The 24555-nt window shown below is 38.5% G+C and overlaps 1 protein-coding gene across 6 annotated transcripts in view; it reads right to left on the bottom strand.

Moving 5' to 3' along the window:
* Dcun1d4 (defective in cullin neddylation 1 domain containing 4) overlaps positions 1-24555 on the bottom strand; it is a 76655-nt gene that overhangs the window by 20079 nt on the left and 32021 nt on the right. For all 6 annotated transcript variants that reach the window (XM_070013066.1, XM_070013064.1, XM_070013067.1 and 3 more), the window contains 4 exons: positions 19937-20051; positions 16582-16673; positions 8977-9047; positions 5407-5498 (listed from right to left, as the gene is read on the bottom strand). In XM_070013066.1, the coding sequence (XP_069869167.1) occupies positions 5407-5498; positions 8977-9047; positions 16582-16673; positions 19937-20051 (370 nt within the window). The remainder of the gene's footprint in view (positions 1-5406; positions 5499-8976; positions 9048-16581; positions 16674-19936; positions 20052-24555) is intronic.

Below are 24555 nucleotides of genomic sequence, written 5' to 3' on the forward strand. Positions count from 1 at the left end.
TCTTGTGGCATGTCTCCTCTGATCTCTTTTTTGCTTTCTGGCACTGCATGCTGCTACTCTCTGCCTCATACCTGAAACCAGACACTTCTCAGGAAGGCTTGGTGATGATAACCTATTTTTACCAGTAAGTGACCCTGTTGACTTTTCATAAGAAGTAGACTAATTGGTTATTTTTACAAATTAATTTTCTGTTCAAAAGATATAGCCCGGGGCTGGGAAGGTGGCTCAGTGGTAGAGTGCTTGCCTTGCATGCCTGAGGCCCTGGGTTCGATTCCTCAGCACCACATTAAGCAAAAAGAAAAAAGCCGGAAGTGGCGCTGTGGCTCAAGTGGTAGAGCGCTAGCCTTGAGCTGAAGAGCTGAGGGACAGCGCCCAGGCCCAGAGTTCAGGCCCCACGACCGGACCCAAAAAAAAAATTAAAAAAAAAAAAAAAAAAAAAAAAAAAAAAAAAGATATAGCCCTTAAAAATGAGAACCTAGAGCTGTTTTCCACAGCATTACTGTATCTTTTCAGTACTAAAGTTCCTTGTGTTTCTCTGTAGATCTCCTAGCTACATATTCTAAAAATAGGTAATATATTAAATAAGTTATTACCAAAATAAAGTTTGCCTACTATATAAATCAAAGTATAGATCATTAAGAGCATATTGATTTATTTCCAACAAATTTGCAAAAAAAATTTTTTGGTAAACTATAAATAAGAATGTTCTATGACAACAGTCACCTAAAAGCCAAAAATTAGGAGTAAATGCTTAATTTTTATGGCAAAATAAATTAGAATGCCTTTTATTTCTTCCTGACATTGGAATCAAATAGATTGATCCAACAGATTAAAATAGGACTATTTTAGAAGTTAGAAATAGGACTATTTTAGAAGTTAGAAAATGCTTCTTCAAGGGATTGCCATGCTAACTAACAGTTGAACTGGACCAGAGAAATGTCTTTGAGGAGGGAGAGAGGCTCTCCATATGTATGGGACAGGCTGGGCAAAGGCCCCATGGCAGGACAGCATGGCAGGCCCAAAGAATTATAAGAAATCTATAGTGACAGTGAGTGGATAGAACAGGAGAGGAAAAGGAATAAAGGAAGGCAGATAAGGTCAGAAAATAAAGGGTTTTATAATTCACTGTGAACCCAAATGAGAGGTGAGGAAGACTAGAAAAACAGACAAAGGCAGTCAGCGGAGGCAAGTCTGAGGCAGGAATGACGGAAGGGTTTACTTAGCATTGGATGTACTAAATAATATGACATCAATATATATGAATGAATGAACAATAACTCCTAATTAACTTAATAACAGAGAAAGTCAAAGAGAAGAAAACCAACCACTCCAAAACCATGTAAAGCCCAGGTCCCTGGTCTCCAATGAGAAGAAAGGTCAATTCCCAAAGCCACCAGGAACTAGCTAGACTGGGGCTGGTGGCATAGCTTATCATGTGCAATGAGAGAGAGGAAGAAAAGCAATAGCTTGTTTCCATGGGTTTGGGCACAGGAACCTCTCATGGAGATAAGTACTCCTGTCTAAAAGAAAACAAAAGCAAAGTCTCCCACAGAGCAGCAAGGGAGACATGAAGTTCTCTACCACACCTGGAAGAACCCTGCAATGTAAAGCAAAGGTGACACACGAAAATCACACAAAATTTTAAAGTGTTATAAAAGAACTAAGACAACCTATAACTACATGGCTGAAAAAAATCACTACAGCAGCAAGGAAATGAACCAACTATTCAAGAATGCAAACTCCTGCATTCTTTCCATCATGCTCCCTTCCTTTAGATGTTAAATGAGATATATAACTCCCCATGGTAGGGAATTTGGTCCAAAGATAGAAGGTGATTTTTTGACCAGAAAGCAATGTTCAAACATCACAAGAAGCAAGATACCCAGGCCCAACATCGTTTGGTTGTGCACATACCTAGACCCATGTTCTCCATGTTTGAGTGGTAACACCAAACCACCAAACTTAGTAAAATGCTAAATTACGGATTAGCACGTATGTAGGTGAAAGTTCAAACTGGAATTCCCTAGTTCAGCAGGCTTAAATACTGACAGAGAACTTCCAATTGAGTCTCCCTCATTCTGATCATCTCTATATCAGAGGACGCCAGGGCCTGCTTCTTTTCCCTCTTTCTATTTCTCCCTTTTTCTTGTTTTGCTAAATACATCTTTGCTGGCTGCTTACTTTGTGAATTTCCTTGAAATTTTTCTCATCATGGACTTTAAATGGGTCTGAGGGTAACTGAGGAATTCAGTAGAGAAGTTTTTCTCTGAGATTTTCCTCACCTCAAGATCTTTCTTAAACTATATTCCCATTCTTGAAAGACATTCAGAGCTCTTGTCCCAAACGTGGGAGAAGAGGTCTCATGCTTTAAATATAAAAGGTCCAAAGCAATAGTTTCATTTCATGTACCCAGTAGGGCAAATATTATCAATAGAGAGTTTGATCCAATTTCAAAGGGCTTCACCCTATAGCATAGCTATGACAAATCACCTGCCTACAACTTAGAGCTTACTGTCTAGTGGCCACTCAACAAGGACATTCAGAGGGCAGCAGTTCCAGAAAAAGCCAGTAAAGAAGCAGGCTTCAGAAGGTTAAGCCGCAATTGAAGATTTTCTAGAAAGTAGCTGCATTTTCAGCCATTTCCCTAAGTTCTTTTATGTCTCATGAGGCATAATAGTCACAGAAGTCAAGGAACGACAGAGCCACAGTTTCCCATGTGGAGTCACTTCCTGTTTAAGTGTCTCTGCTGTAAAGGTCAAGTAGAAAGAAAAACAGCAGGATAATCCTCAGATACTATAAGGTCAGAGGTAGCTTTCCATACTATCCCGACAAGGACCTGTGCTCCTTCACTTAAGCCCAAAGCTATTTTTGCAGCCCTCACTAGTATTATACAAAGATGACTCCAGTTCTAGGTCCTGGTTTGGAGAAGAAGCAATAAAACAGATTCAGAATTGATTCTAAAACACAAGGGCTTTTTATTTCTAGCTCATTCCCACTATACAGTAGCAATCTTTTTAACAAAACCTACCATTTTAACCAAATGTACAGCAACAGCTAGAATCTTTATTGTGTCCTTCCCCATTGATATTCATATGTTGAAATCCTAACCACTAAGGGAATAGAATTAAAGAGATGGAGCCCTACAAAGCTAACTAGTGAGATTAGTGCCCTTATGAAAGAGGCTGAAGGCACTTGTTTGTCCTCTCTATGGTGTGAAGACACATGCAGAAGGCATTACCCTATGAAGCAGGCAAGCCCTCACCAGACACCAAAACTGCTGGTATCTTGATCTAGGATTTGAGCTTCAGTGATGTAAGAAGTAAACTTCTATTCTTTATAAACCAGAGTCTATGGTGCTTTGATGGACTAAGACATTTACTAGTATAAATAAATGGAGGTTTTATCATATACACATTAACATCAGCTTGAGTCCAAAATATTTCATGGAATAGATTTAACAAAATGAAAATGAGCAAAGGGTGAAAAAAAGACAGAAGAGGTTATTAAAAATATATACTCACCCATTTGAGTGCATATAAACAAGCTTCTTCTGTATTAGATATTCCTTACAAATATAGGATTTATTTATTTGACTCAATTTAAAGAAAAGTGACCATATTACTTTTGAATCTTTTACCTGAAAGTTCCTAAACCTCTATTCTCATATCAGATTTTGTCTTCTTAGTGGGTTTTTCTGCTCCAAGTTCTAGAACAGACAGCATCTTGGCATGGCACTGTCATTAAAGTATTTGCTGAATAAAAAACCAATCTATGGAGGCCAGAGGAAGGTTCCTAAAACTTGAGGTTGGACCATCTTTGAACTATAAAGAACTTTAAAGGTTATTCTTAAAGATCATCTCTACTTCACTGATAAGAAAACTAAAGTCTCAGAGTTGCACATCATAAAAAGAAAGCATATTCTTCTACACCTTTATAGTAGAGTAGGCTTATCATTTGAATTTCAAGAACTATGTGGCAGCCACCTGTGAGAATTCACCTGCCATCACCATGACAGCACAAGACAATTCCAAATACAGCCTAATGATGTGGCTGGTTCCCTTAGAAGGAGATGCTCACCTCTTCCAGGAAATGAGGCCCTCAAACACATGGGGGAAAGAGACTCTTTTGTAAAGTAAATGTTAAGAAGAACCTAAAGCTATCCAAGTGAAAATGGTGGTGCCTCCTCTAAGCTTTGAAATAAAATCCTAACATAACCAAACGTCCTTATCACAAAGATACGTAGAAAATAATCACTGGATGTTCTATCCAGAAAGCAACATAGGCAGTGAGGAAAATAATGAGACATAACATTACAAATACAATTATAAATAGATTGCAGAGACCTTAACCCCAAAATGCTAGCACGTTTTACTTCTATAAATATTGTTAGAGGAAGAATGTGACTTAAGAATCACTCAGTGATCTTGGGTTTTCTTCCCATGTCTGCCACTTTCACAAGTCATGACCCTTCTTAGGCCTCAGCATCCTGATTTGTAAATTGTACAAGATGAAATCTGCCCTATCTTTCACAAGTCATCTGTGAAGCCCAAATGGGAAAACAATGAAAAAGTTACACAAACCATTAAAGCACAATGAAGACAAGGGCATCAGTGACACCAACAAATGGACAAAGGTATTTAAAAAAAGCTGGCAAGTTCCAAAATTATTTAAATACAATCATAGAACCATTTCAATTTTAACTATAATTCAATAAAATTTATGGTGTTACTCTTGAAGTGAAGAAAAAATAAGTGCTTTCAAATGCTTTAGATCCAAGTTATTGTATTTAAGAATAGGCTTCATCTGAACTGCTTAGGCACCGACATCAACTGTACCCTTCAAGACATAATGTAGCAGAATATCGTTTCTGTGACTAGAACTCCTAGCAAATACACACACAGGTATCACATGAATGCATAAAATCACTATTTTTTTTTCTTTTCCTGGACCAAGTGGTCCAACAAGAATAAATGAATCAACCAAAAAGACCATATGGGTGCGACAAAAAAAAACAGAATGTGAAGATGTATTATTAAAAAAGAGAATGTAAAATTGCATATTGATTTTTAAAGCTACTGCATGTTTAGCATAGTAATAGTTTAGATATCAGGAATTAAAGAAATATATTAAAATTAATTTTCCTTGTTTCTTTCTACCTTTTTAATGTAACTATTAGGAAATTTTATATTACATTACACATGGGGGTTCACATCTATGATAAATGGTTAGCCTAACTCCCTCTCTCTTCTCCTGCTCCCCCCTCCTCCTCCCCTTCACTCTCTCTCAACCTGAAGTGCCAAATTCATCCATAACAAAGGGTGGCCCAGAGAAGCTTGCCCAGATCATAACTCAACCACTTCCTAAGGTCCCAGAAGAGGGGTAGCCCCACCCCACCCTAGGACTTACTGTAGAGAAGTCATTCCTTTCAGCCATTCCTGTAGCGTAAAGTAGCCCATGTTTTGTGCATCCAATTTCCAAGCAAGGACAAGCATAACTACCTGTTAAAAAAATCACAAATCAAATTCCCTACAATTAAAGACATCAATATCTTGCCAAATGCTTCTGTTGCCAGTCATTTAGGCACTAAAATATGAACAGAGGTCTTCAATAGTTAGCTCTAGTTTGGCAAACACTGAAAACGTTTGAAAATATAGTACCCAGTTACAAGCTAAAGTATTTTTTTATTTAAAAAAGATTTTTGAAGGTCATTAGAGTTTTTAAATTTAAAACTACATTACTATATAGATTACTCTGACTAGTCATATTGTTAAAGGGGTTAAATCTGATTACTAAATAAAATTTAAAAATGATCATTTAGAACCAATGGGACAACTGAAGAATTTTCATCAGCCTATTCACATAGTAGTGGATTTTCTCCTCAGCCCTCAGCTTTCGTGGAATTGACTCCTGCACATCAATTTATTTAGGTGAACCAACCCACATTTTCTTACTCTATTCAGCCTCCACTAGAAAGACTGAAACCTCTACATAAAAAGATTTTTTTTTTTAAGGTAAGAACATAACCCTGCAACACACACGTACACCATACAGGACAGCAGCTAATAAAGCAATCGTCACACAAAATAAAAACTTTCTTGGGTTAAATAAGGAAGCTAAGACCTTCAATAGTTTTCTGCTGGGTGCCAGTTGGCTCATCTCTCTAATAATAGCTACTTAGGAAGCTGAGATCTGAGGGCTGTGGTTCAAAGCTAGCCAGAGCAAGAAACTCCATGAGACTTTTATCTCCAATAAGCTACTCAAAAAAGCTAGAAATGGTGCTGTGGCTCAAGGGGTGGAGTGCTCATTCTTGAGCAAAAGCAGCTCAGTAGAATGCGCAAGCCTAGAGTTCAAGCTCCAGGACTGGCAAAACAAAAACAAAAACAAAACAAAACAAAACCAACTTTTTTTTTGTAATCCCTTATCTTGGCAAAGGAAATGAGTTGAATTCTAGAGGTCTTCTTACATTTCATAAAAACTGTAACTATCAGGGAAAGCAAGAGTCTTACAATTCTTGCTCATTACAGCAACACTCTTTGGAAATATTTCATTTTACCATTTGTTTGTCAAGTGGTAAAATTGATTGACAGTATATCAGAGTTTATTTAGCAATACTCTCTCTTAGGGACAATATAAAATATAATGTCTATTGAAGTCATCTTGGAATTGAAGTACAATAATCCATACTTGGAACAACATTTTTAATTTGGTCTTTTAGACTTCAACGTAATTTTCTATTTCTTCTATTTCTACTCAGAAAAATAAGAGTTCTACAGGAATCTTAATGGCTGGAAATGTGGCCTAGTGCTAGAGTGCTTGCCTAGCATGCATGAAGCCCTGGGTTCGATTTCCTCAGTACCACATAAACAGAAAAAGCTGGAATTGGCACTGTGGCTCAAGAGGTAGAATGCTAGCCTTGAGCAAAAGAAGCTCAGGGACAGTGCCCGGGCCCTGAGTTCCAGCCCTAGGACTGGCAAATGAAAGAAGAAAGAAAAGAAAAAAGAAAGAAAGAGAGAGAGAGAGAGAGAGAAAGAAAGAGAGAGGAAGGAAGGAAGGAAGGAAGGAAGGAAGGAAGGAAGGAAGGAAGGAAGGGAGAGAGAGACAGAGAGACAGAGAAAGAGACAGAGAGAGAAAGAGACAGAGAGAGACAGAGAGACAGAGAAAGAGACAGAGACAGAGAAAGAAAGAAAAAGAGGGAGGGGAGGTCGGGGGAGGGGAAGAAAGGGAAGGGATGAAGCAATATTAACTGCCTGAGAAGGATGTTAATAATAGCTGTACTTTATTGACCACTGTTATTAGGGATGGCAAACTTTGCACAGCTAGGCCTTCCTTTTTCAGTTAGAAGCAAATCCCTGGCATTCCTCCAGCCTCCTACCAAGCTCATCAGACTTTGCGTCTGGGTCCTGATGCCTATTCCTCTCATAATATACCACTGCTGTCCTCTGAGAGGATGCTCTAAACCCCACTAGGAACAACACACTGCCACTCTAACAGCACTGCTAGAAAACACTACCAACCTTGTCCCAGCTCCCAGGAGAAAACTGCCTTCTGAAAGTCAATGAAATGTCCTTTTCCTGTTCATGGACTAGGATCAGGTGAAATCCTATTGACTTGGCTGGCCCAAACCTTTATATTAAAGTGAGTAATTTATCAAAATACATGAGCTGGGTTAGGTGCAATGGCTCAGGTACTGTAACCCCAGTTACTCAAGTGAATGAGATCATAAGGACCATGGCTCAAGGCCAGCCCAGGGAATGGAGGCCTATCTCAACCAAAAAGAATCTGGATGTAATGGCACATGCACATCATCCCAGCTATGGAGGAATTATAAAGAGGAGGATGGTGGTGATCCAGACTGACCCAGGCATAAATATAAAAACTTATCCAAGAAAAAATAACAGCATAAAGAAGTAGGAGTGTGGCTCAAGTGGTAAAGCACCAGCTTGTAAGTGAAAGGCCCTGAGTTCAAACACCAGTTCAGCAAAAAAAAAAAAAGTAATCCAAATAGTAAGTAAAAGACATTCTAAAGGCACTTCACAAAAATTATGACTTTGGGGGTGGGATAAAGACAACAGAGGCACAGAAAAGTTAAGGGTAAAAAGAGTTAAGCCAGACACCACTGGCTCATGGCTGTAATCCTAGCTACTCCGGAGATTGAGATCTTTGGATCACAGTTCAAAGCCAACCCCAGGCAGAAAAATCTGTGAGACTCCAACAAACCACCAGAAAACAAAAACAAACAACAAAAAAGTTAAAATTATACAGTCTAATTTCCCAGTTTTCTTTAAAAGCAAGATGCATACCATAGGCACTAAATGTCTCAGGAATCTCACAAGATCTCTTGCAGATCACAAATTCATTTAGGATCTACATTTGTTAAATTGGAAGGTGTAAAATTAAATTAAATCATATATGTACAAAGGCATGTGTAGAAGCGTAGAAGTATAATTTTTCGTTTTAGTGTAAGAGGTGGGAAAAAGAAAACATGCAACAATAGCATGATGCTAAGAGTTATGCAGAAATAATTACATAAAGTGATAACAATTTTAAAATTTTTATATTGAAAAGCAAAGCTCAACTGGAAGTGAAAGATCTGGGGAAAATTTATGATAATCACAACCTACTCAAAGCCTTTATGAATAATTATTGACTACTGTGGGGCTCAAAGGTACACAGCATGCAGGGACTCAGTACCTTAGCTGATCTGCCACTATGGATAGCCACATCACTTTTTAAACATCTAGTTTAATTACTCAATCACTACATCTTTTAGACATAAGAAATCAAGCCGGTGGGGAGGGGAGACTAGAGTTACACCATGCCACTTGCAAAGCTTACAAAGCAAACTAGAATTAGAACTTGTTAGGTAGTCTCATAAAATACAGCATAGTTAACTTTATTATTGCTCTCTTTGAAAAGGACCGAAAATTTAAGTAAGAAAAGTAACTGATTTACATTACTAAGTTAAGGTAGACTTACATTTTCTGGTTCAACACCAATATCTTCACAAAATTTCTCCATGCCTTCAGGACCCACAATATCATCGGTACCTGTGATGCAGTACAGTCTTTTAAGTTAAATCTGACCAAGTCCTGTAGCAGTATTACATGCTCAGAAAGTTAGACCAGGGCTTTAACCCCCTTTTGGAAGGAAAACTAAGTATAAATTGAAACATGTTAAGGAATTTCAGTTAAATTTTTAGAGAATTCTATTGTTTACTATCATTTAAGTCAGTTTACCACTATGTCCTTTAACTTGTGGAATATGGTATATGTTATTTATATTTAAAGATAAGGCCACTTAAGTTTAATTCCTGTTCTTTAAAGTATCTTAAAAGAAAGTTTTACTCTTATTGTGCTAACAATTTCAATATATTTTACATTTACATCAACAGATTTTAGAAACATAATGAAGAATCACATGTTAGTCTCTATAAAATTAATTGGAAAGTAATATAAATTCTTCTTTCACATAGGGGAAAAATAATCAAGTATAATATAGTTAGTTGGTCCTCTGTATTTCTTGGTTCCACATCTGTGAATTCAACCAATTGAGGATCAAAACTGTTTAGGGAAAAAAAATCTCCATAAAACCTGTGCCTACATACATTATATTAAATATAAATAATCTAGAGGTGATTTAAAGTATACTACAGGATTTACTTAGACTATATTGCAAATACTTTACCATTCTATATGAGACGTGAGCATTATGAATTTTGGTACACCCAGGGGTTCTGGAAGCCAATGCTTAACAAATATGATGGGATAGGTATTGATGTAGGGAATAGAATCATTTTCCTTTTTAGTATTATTTTTGCTCCATATTTATTTTATCCATTCTACTATAAGTTGCTTTTTCCTACTTCTATTTTTCCATTAAAACTCTTTTTTTTTTTTTTTTTGGTTCCAGTCATGGGCTTGAACTCTGGGCCTGGGCGCTGTCCCTTAGCTCTTCAGCTCAAGGCTAGCACTCTACCACTTGAGCCATAGCGCCACTTCTGGTTTTTTGCTTTTTGCTTATGTGGTGCTGAGGAATCAAACCCAGGGCCTCATGCATGCAAGGCAAGCACTCTACCACTGAGCTACCTTCCCAGCCCCTCCATTAAAACTCTTGTAGCAATGTAGACACTTCCATCTTTAGTTAATGTGGCCTCTTTGTGATCTCTCAAATTTGAAGTAGTTCTTTTTTAATCACAAAACTGTGTCCTCCTATGGCCTCCAGAAGCAGCTCATTGTCTGTTTTTTCTACTTCCTCTCCTCTTCTGGCGTCTCTATGGGTTCTTGCTTCTACAAATATGTTAAGGTAGATGTACAAAGTTCCACTATCAAAGCTCTTTCAGGTTATTATGAACTCTCAGGAAATTTCAGATACTACTCAGCTATTTCTAACCTACTATCTTCCTTACTTTTGGTCTGTCTGCCATATTAACGTGCCTATCCTACTCCACCTCCTGTTTACCATAACTAATCTTCTACCCCTAACCTACCCATACTGCTTTTCTTATAATACCACTTCTCAGAAACAGAGCTACTAACTCTCTGTGCTAAACCTACTTTTTATGTGTCTGTCTCCACTGGGGTACCACCAGGAATAGAAACCTGAGAACCATCCTCCCTTTACTCTCTCTCCACCACCAATCAAATATCAATAGTATCCTAATTTTCCTTCTCAGTATTAGTTAATGCCAACCCTCCTGTACAGTCCTAGTAGGGGCTTTATTCTCTTAGATTTCCTGATTTATCATGGACATAACTACTAAGGGGTCCATCTCAAACACAACTCCCATGCCGGCTTAAAAGTTCTCTAGTAGCTCCCCACTGCCCCTAAAGTACAAGTGTTTAGTATGTCAAGTAAGACTAAGCTACTGCTTTCCCACCTGCAAAGCAAGCCTCTCAGAAGTATGCCACTCAATAACTATTACCGAATGAACAGAAATTAAGATCCAGAAATACCTACTGATCTAGTGTTTCTCTGAATCACATCCAACCACCACCATACCATATTGTGTGCCTCAACCAATCTTCCTGTCGACTCATTCCTTATTCCTCCCATCTTCTTAAGGCTGGAACCAGACAGTTGTCCCAATCTCCCACCTGTGAGGCCAGGTCAGGCAATCCTCTGTAACCCATGCTGGGAATGGTTTTCTCCCATGCACACTGCATTCTCAAGTGCCAGCTTATCTGGCTCTCTCTGAGAGCTCCTCAAAAACAAGAGCTGTTTTATCCGTCTTACCACCTCAGCATACCACCTGGCATGTTTACTGAATGGATGAAACCAAAATACATAAATCACTTGACATTTTTCATTTTGCCTCCACATCCAAGAAGATACCAAGTCTAGCAAACTCCCATCTCAGTTCCACATCAGTAATATTTGTGAGAAACATCCTGGAGTATGCACTGTTATAGTGCTTAGGGTACATACAAAGGAGAAAACTCAGGCCCTGCCCTGTATGTAAGAGGTAAAATATGGGAGTAACTATAATACAAAATGATAGTGAGACCACTATAAAAGCATGGGGTGGTTCTTCTCAGTAGAGAATGAACATGAAAATCACCCAGAGCACTGGCTGGGAAAGCTTTGGGTCACTTCTAGGTTTCAATTCTGTTCTTGATGAGTGATAAAGCCCAAACTCAGGGCTTCCACATGATCTGGTCAAAGCAAATGCTTTTTTCTCTAGCCATTTATTTTCCTTCTAATCACAATGTGCTATTTTGTAACAACAAAAAAAACAGTGTTCCATATTTTCAACTGTTACCTATTTCTTTTTTTCCATTAAAAAATACATATCTCTAATTTCACTGTCTTGTCCAACAGGGGAAAAAAATCAAATAAAAGCTTATTTAATTCAGGTGTATTTTTGTACATGAATATGGTACAAAATTTCACTTAAAAGTAAAAATAAAGGGGCTGGGAAGGTGGCTCAGTGGTAGAGTGCTTGCCTTGCATGCATGAGGCCCTGGGTTCGATTCCTCAGCACCACATAAGCAGAAAAAGCTGGAAGTGGTGCTGTGGCTCAAGTGGTAGAGCACTAGCCTTGAGCTGAAGAGCTGAGGACAGTGCCCAGGCCCAGAGTTCAGGCACCATGACTGGCAAAAAAAAAAAAAAAAAGTAAAAATAAAATGTTTTTAAAAAGTCAAGCTTCCTCTGTACCTATTCTCTACATTCCAGAGTCAAGTGCTTGTCAAAGGTTCTTTAAGTACTCCTCTCCCATACTGACTTAATGTTCCTAAGTTCACCCAAGCATTTCTCTTTAGCTTTCCAGAAATAAAATAACAATCATTTTATCTTCAATAGATGATCATTTTTGCCTCCTGCTTTCTAGTATTTATGCCTCTTGTTTCTTTTTCCTCTCTAGAAGCACTGGCTAGTAACTTCTACAATTTTTTTTTTTTAAGAGAGAGACCAGTGCCAGGCACCGGTGGCTCACACCTATAATCATAGCTACTCAGGAGGTTGAGATATGAGAATCATGGTTCAAAATCCAGCCCAGGCAGGAAAGGCCTTGAGACTCTTTTTTTTTTTTTTTGGTCCGGTCATGGAGCCTAAACTCTGAGCCTGAGCGCTGTCCCCTCAGCTCTTCAGCTCAAGGCTAGTGCTCTACCACTTGAGCCACAATGCCACTTCTGGCTTTTTTTTCTATTTTCTTATGTGGTGCTGAGGAATCGAACCCAGGGCCTCAAGCATGCAAGGCAAGTGCTCTACCACTGGGCCACCTTCCCAGCCCGTGACTCTTATCTCCAATAAACCACTCAGAAAACTGGAAGTGGCGCTGTAGCTCAAGTGGTAGAGTGCTCACCTTGAGCTGAAGAGCTGAGGGAAAGCGCCCAGGCCCAGAGTTCAAGCCCCACAACCGACCAAAAAAAAAAAAAGAGAGAGAAAGAAACCAGTGAAAGTGGCATCCTTCACTCCCTCATGACCCAAATGGGAAGACATTTAGCAGTTTATTGTTTCATACACTAGCAATTTTGGACTTGAGAGTACACATACTCGTGTGTGTGTTCTCCTCCTGTGTGTACTGCATATACTACACTTATTAAATAAAGTTAAAAAAAAACTGTCTCTTTCTCCTCTCTCTGTCTTTCTCCTCTTTCTCTCTCTGATCTAGTTGGTCACTAGACTTGAATTTGAAAAGCACGGTTGAGATAAATGATTTTTAAAAAGTTATAGTTGCAATAATGAGCTATGAAATGGCCTGATTGACAAGAAAGCAAATTTGCAAAAAAGAAAAAAAGTACTAACAAAACCCCAAAAATCTGGAAATAAAAACAATGCTCTCATTCTTCTGCTACCTTAAGTATATTCTTAGTCTAACCAAACACTTTTCATTTTTTCATAATGGCCCAAAACACCAAGTTTTAATAATTACATCAAGCTACATATGGGATTCCAGAGCCGCCTGTGGGCATTGTTAAATGTACCTTCCTTCACCATCAGAAAATTCTGGCATTTTTTGAAATTGAACATGCCTGACATTGGGACCTATTCCTAGACCCTAATCTCACTTTCATAAACCAAAAGACAATTCTATGATGAACTTAACCCAAAGTACACTAAAGACTTATACATATAGTCAGGGATTGCAGAATTAACACAACCATCCCTAAATGTGACCTTTAGAATAACTACAAAATCAGTACTGGCACTAATGAATTTGACTTAACTTCTTCTTAGATATATTTCAAAAAGTAGAAGGTATTTTATAATAATTTATGTAAAACTGGCCATTTTTATTCTAATGAAAAGCAACTAAGTTCCAGTGTCAGATGGAAGTTAAATGCACTATTTCCCATCCTCATCATTCCATCTCAAGTCGCAGAGAGTTAAAGTACTGAAGTAAAAAAGGGAATAAACTTAAAACCATAGAAAACAGGAAGAAGAAAAAAAAAACAGGAAGAGGTCCCCAGTAGAGATGGTTTATTCATCAAACTTCTAAAACTCAGCAATTGTGTTAACAGGAATTTTTTTTTTTTAAGTGAGGAGGTCACTGTACAAAGCAAGGCTTTGGCTAAGCAGTCAAGAAGCTGTGAGGAGCTGGGCTCAATGTGTAGGAAAGGTTGGATGAGGAACAGATAAGAGAAGTAAAGGTTGATTTAAGTGAAGTAATCGCACACAAGGCCCCCTACTGCTCACCAACTTCACTCCAGATGAAAATGTATGAAATCAATCTATGAATCTATCCTCAGCCCAACCAATTGGCTTGCTCCTAGGGCCTGGTCAGCAGGCTCAGGGCCTCATGTGGCCTGGCCTCCAGGTTTTCCCCAACAGAAGCAGCCAACGGCACACCTTATTGGTTATTACAGTTCTTTTCAGATTGTTTTTCTTGAACAATTCTGACCTACAATTTCAATTCATGTGGCTAGGATATTCAAAGTAAAAATGAGTACCAACTGGGGCTTTCTACTATTCCCAATTTGAAGTCATGAAAAGATTGGAGGAAAAGGACAGGAAAGTGGGGACTAGAGAACAAAAACAAGAGACAACCACATAAACTTCTTGCAGGAAAGAATGATAAACAATCACTCAGCAGGGACCCCCAAGAAATCTAAATAACATGGCTTCATTTTTATTCTCCAAATGTCACCTTTCTGAAGCCAAAGAAAAGCAAACAAGAAGGCAACTTTACCTTGCTCTCTTTTAAAGGAAAGAGAGCTTGACATTTGCTTAACACAAAACCAAAACAGCTGGGCTATGATGGTTGGGTTTTCTGTTTAAACTTTTCTTTTTATAATTCAGCATCAAAAAAATAAATCCAAACTAATATAAGAAAGAAAAAGATTCCTATGATCAGTTAACAGGAATATGTGAAAACTCATTCAGCACCTATTCCTGAACCCTTGGCAATATTATCAACCACTGTCATGAGGATTACAAAATGTCTTCAAGGGATTTATGTTTTAATGAAGTTAACATGAAACACAACAAATGCCATGTAAGTGTTTGTTCTCGTATCTATACCCTGTCAACAAAATTCAGTTGAAACTAATCAAACTAATGAGAAGAATCTACTAGGAAGATGATGAGCAGCCCCAAAATCCAAGAAAACCAAAGGAATCAGGACTATATTGTTTCAAGCCCACCACTGGAAACAAAAAACAAAATAAAACAAAACAAAACTCTTTTCCCAGCTTAAATCTGAAACTCTCAGAAAATTTGACTACCCAGACCAATCTCTGCGACAAAAGGGCAGAGTTCTTATCAGAAAAGGGTAGAGTGCCAGGACGCAGAGAATGGCGAAACCAGGCCACAGGGGAAAAATCTTAACTTCTGATACTCAATGAAAGGGGATCAAAACAAGTTTTGAACAGAATTCTACGGGAGTACAAAAAAGGCTATGCTAATTTAAAAGTGTGAAAGATATAGCCAGAAGAAATACAGTCATACCTTATTAGAATTAAGTCTCAAGCACTTTAATACAGGTTTTGCAATGATAACAACTAATCAGTGAGAACTAATCACTGAGAACAAAACAATTATTGTCAAATGGAAAAGTGGTGAAGAGCATTGTAATGAAGGGACAATCAGCAATCTGCCTTATCCTGTAAGTAGCAGGAGCCAGGGATATTGTTAGGGAATGATATGCACCATCTGCTTACATGTTGTGGTTTGTTTTGTTGTTTTTTCTTTTGGTCAGTTGTGGGGCTTGAACTCTGTCTGGGCCTGGGTGCTGTCCCTAAGCTCTTTAGCTCAAGGCTAGCACTCTACCACTTGAGCCATAGCATCACTTCCAGTTTTCTGGTGGTTAATTGTAGATAAGAATCTCACGGACTTTCCTGCCAGCTGGCTTTGAACCATGATCCTCAGATCTCAGCCTCCTAAGTAGCTAGGCTTACAGGCGTGAACCACCAGCACCCAGCTTTTACCTACATTTTTAAAGTAAGATCAGAGATACCTGGGATCTGGGTCTACAGACTATGACAGAAAAACTGGCTTAAAGGAAGTTGGAACTGTCAAGTTGACAGATTATAAATTTAACTGTTAAGTTGAAATAAGAAGAGAAAAATAAGAAAAGTCAAAGAGCCAAAAGCTCAAACTCGATCTGAAAATGTTTCTTTCTCTTTATTCCATGCACAGTCTCAAGTAAGGCTTTGATTGAGGCATTGTACTATTCAAACAACTACAGATATACTGCAAAATTGATACTGAATTTAAGACATTTTAAAAGACAAAACAAACATTTTCTGTCAAATGATCCTTTCAAAATACTCTTAAATAAGCAATTCCATTATACTACATGAGAGCTTAAAGCAGTAAAGCTTATTTTAACTTCAGTGCTTAGGCCAAATAATTACCCATTATCAGCATTCTAAACAGGCTTCCTAGCAATCCAAAGCATTTCTCCCAAGTGCATTTCATCTTTTCAGTTCCCTTCTAGTGTTCTGAATTCTTTGGCTTAGCTGCTGGCTATAAATAGGACATGTAGAGATTCATTTCAACTATGTCCCTCCCTTCCGCTCCCCATCTCTCCAACAGGGACACAAACACATAAGGCACACATGCACTAAATCTGAAAAGTACACATTTTAAAATTCTTTAATCTCTCCTGAGGATCATTCTTACAGAATGTGAGTGATTACCTACCTGCATATTCATAGAACCACTCTAAGCACCTCTTACTTGAGAAGACCTCTTCTTCAGTCTTTATTCTGGTTGAGTCGTATTTTCTATACATACTGCAAGTTGAAAAATCAATTTTAAGTTATTATACTTTTATCTAAATCAGACATCTATTCAATCCATGTTTTAAATTTATTTTAAACATTCTGCCTCCTGCATTTACAAGCTTCCATTTTGTAACTGAATACAGTAATACTGTAATAGACTCCAAGGTTAAGGAAGGGCTATAGATCTTTCCTTGATTAACAACTAGTAAGAATTAAACACAATAGTTATTTGATATACTCTCTTCTACATCACTAGCCAGAACTAACTGCAGAATAATAGTCAAGTTAGAACACGGAATGTCTAAGGCATTTTTCTTCAATTAATGATCCTAAAAATGGGTCTTTTCATTAAGTTCTCCCGACTTCTGTGTCTTACAAGTCAAGATGAGCATACAACATAATCTAAGAAACAACTTAAATAGTCTAAGAAACAACTTATCAGTAGTAGGCAATCCAAGAGGGCATTAAACAAATAAGAAATGTCAATTCATGTCCAGGCTTCCAAGAAAAAAATTAATTCAGTGTATGGTTGATAGTCTTTTAGATGGCTCCTTGATTCATTATATCCTTAAAGCCTCAGCAGAAAGGATAGAGAACATTGGTTCCTGCTGCTCTCTTATAGTTCCAGCATTTTAGAAACATTAGACAAAGCTGGAGAACTGAACCAGGAAGCACAACAGCTCCCCTCCCCCACCTCTACCCTCCTGCAACTCACAGGAATTTCTTACCCCATAACCAGGAGCTGAGGACAGATAGCTTTACCTTACATGGACTCAGACGAAGCCATAGCTTTAAGTTCGTGATTCATAAATAAAACTTATAATATATCTATATATCTATATATATGTACACACATATATAAGCATAGCTTTTAATCATGGATAAGAATGTAAGAATCATATGTAATTTGTTTTTTAGTGATTTTTTTAACTTATGACCTAGACATACACTCAAGTATTTGCACATATCTTTGGTTCCAGATCTTTGGTTTTACTGCACACTCATATACAGATATAGACACAGACACCGACACACACACACACACACAACCATAGTTAGAGGGGAGTGTTGCTATTGAAACTGAAAAACACAAAGTTTTGTATTTCTTCTATAAAAGGTAGACATGCTCCTAAAAATAAAGGTGGATATGGATATTGCCTCAGGATCAAACAGGTAAGCTTTAACCTGAGTCAGATAGTCCTATATTAGTTCAAAGCCTTTCATTAGTGAATAACCTGAATTCTTTATATGACATTATAATACTTGAAATACCTAAAAACACTCTACATAGAAATGGTCCAATACTGCACAGTGAAATACCTTCAGCAAATAAGAGAAATGAAATACTGATACAGGCCCTTACATAGATAAGCCTGAGAAACACACTAAGTTCAGAGAGAGACACAAAAGACTATTTACATAAAATGTCTATAAAGAAGTAGATTAGTGGTTGCCTAGGACCGGGAGTAGAGATGGAGAAAGATGTTTGGGCATCAGAGGTGTGTGTGGGATGATGGACATGTTCTAATGACTGATTTACATGACAATTTGTACAGACCAAAATAAAAAAATTAAAAATCAACCTTACAATATGTAAAGCTGTATTTTAAAAATTACTAAGAATAAACTTAGCAACTGCAACCCAACTGTTTATTTTATTTTATTTTTTGGGAGGGGTGGGTCCGGTCATGGGGCCTGAACTCTGGGCCTGGGCGCTGTCCCTCAGCTCTTCAGCTCAAGGCTAGTGCTCTACCACTTGAGCCACAACGCCACTTCCGGCTTTTTTTCTTTTTGCTTAAGTGGTGCTGAGGAATCGAACCCAGGGCCTCAGGCATGCAAGGCAAGCGCTCTACCACTGAGCCACCTTCCCAGCTCCCCAACTGTTTATTTTAAATTCTGGCTTTATTATACTAAATATTAGGCTGTGATACAAATTAAGTTCTATATACAAAATGCTAAGTGACTATTAGAATTTAACAATTCCTTGATGATAGTTCTCACCAGTAAGGAAATCAAGTAACCTGGCTTTGTGAAACTGAGTATTTCTGCCCCAAGATCTTCAAAACTATTGTTTTCTTTAGGTAATATTTTCTACTCTGAGATATGAAAAGTGACATTATTTACATATTTCAGAGTTTATCACTCTACTTTTCCAACTGAGTTGTGGCAAATGAAGTACCACAGAATGAAATTGCTTTGATTTAGAGATATGGAAATTCCAGGTCATTAATCACCCATAGAACCAGAATTGGGAAAATTGAAAAGAGGCAGGAAGATTAGATTGTGATTAATTTATTGCTTAAAAAATACAACAGGAGGAGGGAAGGTGGCTCAGTGGTAGAGCGCTTGCCTTGCATGCCTGAGGCCCTGGGTTCTATTCCTCAGCACCATATAAGCAAAAAGAAAAAAGCCAGAAGTGGCGCTGTGGCTCAAGTGGTAGAGCGCTAGCCTTGAGCTGAAGAGCTGAGGGACAGCGCCCAGACCAAGAGTTCAGGGACCACAACTGGACCCAAAAAGAAAAAAAAAAAAAAAAAAACAGGAAAAATTACTAAAAATCAGATTGAAAAACTAAATATGCCCCAAATAAACATTTAACAAGTCTCTGAAATTACCTAAATTAACCATTGTCAGAAAGAGAAGTGTTTTAAACAGTATTGTCTTTCACAGTTTTTATCTGAGACTAAGCCTTAGGATGGCTGCTCCAGGTGTGTAAAGCTCCTAGGAGAAGTGGGCTACTCAGCCCAATGGCAACAGTTAATGGGTAAGACCCTCTGAAAGAACAGCAATCAGTGTTGTCCCCCTCACCAGGCATAGACAGAAAGGCTTCAAAGAAATAAACTAACACTAACCAGTTATTAAGAGGATCAATGGATTAAGATTTTAATTTTTTTCTGGTATTAGGGCTTGAACTCAGGTGTTTCTTACTCAGTTTGCTTGATTATAGCTGAGGTTCTACTACTTGAGACACACTTATGGCCTGACACTTTGCTGGTTAACTGGAGAAATATCTCACAGGCTTTTCTGCCTTTCTGGTTTCAAACTACAAACAATGAACCACCAAACCCAGCTCAAAACCTTATTCTAAGGACTGAAACTGTCTATTTTGTTTTTGTCTTCTAAGCCCAAACACAAAGTAAGTATTATTAAATAATTACACTGTAACAAATACCCACTGAACCAAGAAAGTATTCTAGCTGCCAACTGCATGCTAAGACCATGGCAGACATGCAAATCCTTCCACATGCCTATCATACAGTGTCTTGGTACCATACCTATCATGTCTGCTTTTCTTGGCAGATAAGTCATCTCCAGAGGCAGGTCTTCTCTTTTTCCTTGGTGGCATCACTTTACTAAAGCAGTCTGAAGAACTGCAAGATCGCAGGCTTCCTACAGAACAAATTCAAAGAAGCACAAAGTTAAGTCCAACCTAGTAACTCTTCCAAGCACGAATTGTAAGGGGCTTAGATATTACCAGTAAATGCTATTCAGAGGGATAATGAGTTTCAGTTCCTCTCTGAAAAAAGTGTCAGTCAAAAATCTAGCGATAACATGAACAAGTGACTACTTCCCACCACACCAAATCAAGCAGAAATAGAAGTGATCAATTTCAATTCACTCTCCAAACATACTGAAGAAAACCACCTAAATTCACCTAAACTTTCTGCTTCTCTTATACGTCAAAGTCCTGTCAAGAGAAATCATCCTGCTCTTATAATCGATGCACTTTATTATGAGACAAAGCCAGCTCAAGCAGTAATTGGACTCTGAAACCAACAAGCCTCCACACTCACACCTCAAGTGATATCCTAAACAGGATTTGCATTTGACCGAAAAGTCTGACATGACTTGAAACAAAATTTCCACAGTAACTTTTCTTGTTTCTGCCACTTGAGGAAAACTCTACCACTTTCACTCAGCGTTTAATCGGGAAGCCAAACTCTCATTTAGCAAAAGAATGCTAGAATTTCACAGCAGAAGATAACAACACTGAAAATGTACTGAGAACTTAGCAGGAGCCCAGGCCCTCAGCCTTGTATGTACTAATTGTGACGCTCCTAAAAGGAAGGCTATGTAGGAAGTGTGTAGTTTCCCCATGTAGCTTAAACTGCAGGGGTAGTAAAAGGTGAGGCAAGGCCTGGGACAAAACTGGGATTCAAAAGACCAGCAGTCTTGCTTCAGACTGTCTTAAACTATTATAAATTACAAGGTAATTATAAGATAATTATATTTCCCATCAGGTGTGTCATTTAGTTCCCACAACAACCCCGAATGACAGGCCAGGCAAAACAATTATCTCTGTGGAAAAGATGGGAAAAACTAAGGCTCAGCATTTGGGTAACTTGCCAAGGTCTCTGGGTCTGAGAAGTGGTGAAATCTGGGACACATACCACTCCTTCTTCCTTTAGTCCTTGGTTGAAGGTCCTGGACCCTTAGTGAGTTGTGTGGACAGGAGACCTACTGAGATTTGGTGACCTTCATTCAATGAATAGGCTCCAACTCTTAATGTCACTCTGTAGTCTGGGCAATCACTAATCTAGTCCAGGCCTCTTGCTTACTCATTGCTTAAAGAATGGGAACAGTGTCTCTCTCGGGATTTTCATGAAGAAAAATATTCATTCAGTAAATGCTTAAATGTTTGGTGCCAAGTATATGATGACCAGGTTCATGAAGGGAACTCAGGTGGTCCAGCAGTCAAGCCAGTTCTCAGCCACTATCTGCTGCTACCTCTACAGGTGATGACAACCCATTGAGAGAAGCAGAGAAAGGGGTGTGTGGATACCCCAGGGGCTGGACAGCAAGGAAACCCAGGCTCTCCTATCCTTTGTGATAGCCTAGAAGACAAAGGTGGAGAGAGTTTGGAAAAGACAGTGATCCACTGCCACACAGAGGCCCATCAGGTAAAGGCGCTGAGCAGTGAAGGACAGTATAGCTAGGTAGGGGTCAGAGGCCAGCCTGAAGCAGACTGGGTGAATGTAAGGTGAATTTCACCTTGCCAGGTGAAATCAGCGATGTAGGCAGCTCTTGCAGGACATATGCAAGGCAAGGCGAAAGTCCCAACCCTGCTAAGTGCAATAAATAGAACTAGAACCTGAATCTTAAGATTCCCATTTAGACTTCTGCTATTGTGCTAAATTCCCTGGACAATATACTTTAGGGAGCATACCAGGCAACAGCAGCACCTCTTATAAACTGGGAAACTACCCATATGGGCTCCTGATCATAGCTTGTCTTAGACAACTCCCTCATCCCAGAAGCAGATCTCCACCAAGCCTATCAAGAGGACCACCAGCTACCTTGCCTGAGGACCCAACTAGACTTTCCTTCCAAGGGTGGGAAGATTGGGACCTGTAGACACACACATACTACAATATCTTCTAACCTCAGTGAGAACAAGAATGGGAAAAGGAAGAGCCAGAGTACTGTTCACAACCCACATACCTCATTCATCTTCCCTGTGAAACCTGCTTGCACACAACACTAAAGCACACTAAAAAGCTCCCAAGACTTTCAACAGACAAGATTTATCTTTGTCACTTAATGACTCGGGGACAGGTTGCAGAATAAAGAGGTGAACCTCACCTAGTAGTAAAGCATGTGAAATGACATGAAATGAGTGCGTACCCTCCATCTGGAGCTGTTCTTCCTCCTTATATGTACATGTGAAGAAAAGACATCTTCCAACACCATGTTTGGTTCTAAGCACCTGGCCCTTCCTCAAGTATTTAGAGATCACAAAACGCACTCACTACCTTAGTCCATGGAAATGAACACTTTAAAATAATGTCTTCTCTAATAGAAAGTTAATTTAGATGGCAGCTCCACTACCATCTGCTTTTTCATAGACACTGGTATATGACTGCCTTTCACTAAATCCCACTTGTCAACAGCAGAGTGCTTTTGGTAAACATTAAAATGTCAAAAATAACCAACTTTCTCAGCTTTCTCTTGTTTTTCTTTTCTTATTGATAAATGCTTTCTGTTAAAATTTTACAAGTAAAATTTTCTTGTCTCTATGAAAACTTAGTCATATTTGTAAGCTTATCAGCCCAGTTTATCCTTTGGTTTATTCAAAACTTTTAACCACTAACTTATGTGGCAGGGTCTTTTAGATCTTTCTTCTCTAAACCTTAACATGAATGACTATAGTCATTTTTTACAAAGAAGTCATGTCTAGCCAGTGGCTCACATCTGTAGTCCCAGCTGCTTAGGAGCTGAGAACGGAAGGATCCTGTCACCTCACAGAAAGGATAGTTTAAATTCAATCCTAAGAAGTAAGTTTCCAATTTCCAGGCACAATCTCCCTTGAACCCAAAACAAGAGTAAAAGTTCCTCATTACCAAAAAGGCCATGACTCATGCCTGTAATCTTAGCTACTCAGGAGGCCGAGATTTAAGGATCACACGTCAAAGCCAGCCTTGGGAAGAAAGTCCATGACACTCTTCTCTCCATTTAACTATAGAAAGGGCCAGAAGTAGAGCTGTGGCTCAAATGGTACAGCATTAGCCTTAAGAAAAACACTCAGGGATAGCATCCAGATCCTGAGTTCAAGCCCCAGGACCAACACAATAAAGCAAAAATAAAAAGTAGTTCATTTCATTAACTACTTGCTTGCTTATGGGAAACTATTATTTTTTAAATGCAAAGAGTTTTTTGTTTTTGTTTTTCCCTTAAATCCTACTATTTAAGAGAAAATTGCCTTCCCTTCTTCATCTCTAAATAACTGACTTCTCATACCTGTCATTGTTTACTTTTTTTTTGTCCTTTCTGTTTTGGCCTTTAAAAAAAAAATCATCCTATTTGTGCTATTTTTTTAACTAAAGTTATTCATTCTCTTAGTCAGTCTCTTTCCCTTCTTTCGGCCCTTCCACTTGTTCTTTTCCTCTCCTATACCCCACTCTCCTTCTGTCTCCAAGTTCCAAAGAGAGGTTTTAAAGATAGAGAAGGACACCCAGTCTTCTGTATAGACTTGGTTCTTTCACATACACCAGTTACAGAACAGCAGAGAGACAGACTACTGGACAAGACAGTCAAAGAAGCACCTTGGCTAAGTACGCTTGTTCAGATTTTTAAACATTACTGATTTTACACTGTTTCGTTGTTCAAGTATACTCTGTTGAGTACAGGAATCATGAAGCAATGCTATAACCAAATAGGGAATGGACAACACCTAACATATTGTTTCACAAAGACATGTGTTTTCCCTTTAACTATTAAAACTGGCCCTGAATATTTGATTCCAGTATCAATGAAAATAGTTAAAAGTTGAACATACAAATATGAAACATAAGGAGGCTAGAGAAACATATTTTGATATATGCATGCACTAGAAACTTACGCAGCCAGCACAAGTCAGTGGTTCATACCTATAATCCTAGCTAACTCAGAAGGCAGGTAGGAAGGATCATAGTTTAAAGCCAGCCTGGGCAAAAAAGTTCATGAGAACTCATTTCAACCACAGTTGCCACTGTGCCACTATATAGGACTCCCAACAATGTGGGAGTCTCAGACAGGGATCATCACAGCTCCAGGCTGGCCCATGGTCAAAAAAGAAAAAAGTGTGAGATTCCATCTCAACAGATAATGCTGGGCAGTGGGGAACAGCTGGCATCCCAGGTACAGCAGGAAGTATAAACAGGAGGATTGCAATCCAGACCAGCCTGGGCAAAAAAACAAGACCTTAGGATATCTAGAACAAAAAGTGTTGTGAGTATGGCTTAAGCAGTAGAGTTCCTGCTTATTAGCAAGTGCAAAGCCCTGAGTTCAAACCCTAATACCACAAAAAATATATATTTAAAAGGAAAAAACTTATGCAACTATTAAAGAAGAGAGATTCTTCATAAATGTGTTACTATTTAAAAAAAAAAAAAAAAAACCCTTCACATCCCTGACC

This window comes from Dipodomys merriami, unplaced genomic scaffold (genome assembly GCF_024711535.1).
Source record: "Dipodomys merriami isolate MVZ:Mamm:240054 unplaced genomic scaffold, mDipMer1.0.p SCAF_9, whole genome shotgun sequence".
Lineage (NCBI taxonomy): Eukaryota > Metazoa > Chordata > Mammalia > Rodentia > Heteromyidae > Dipodomys > Dipodomys merriami.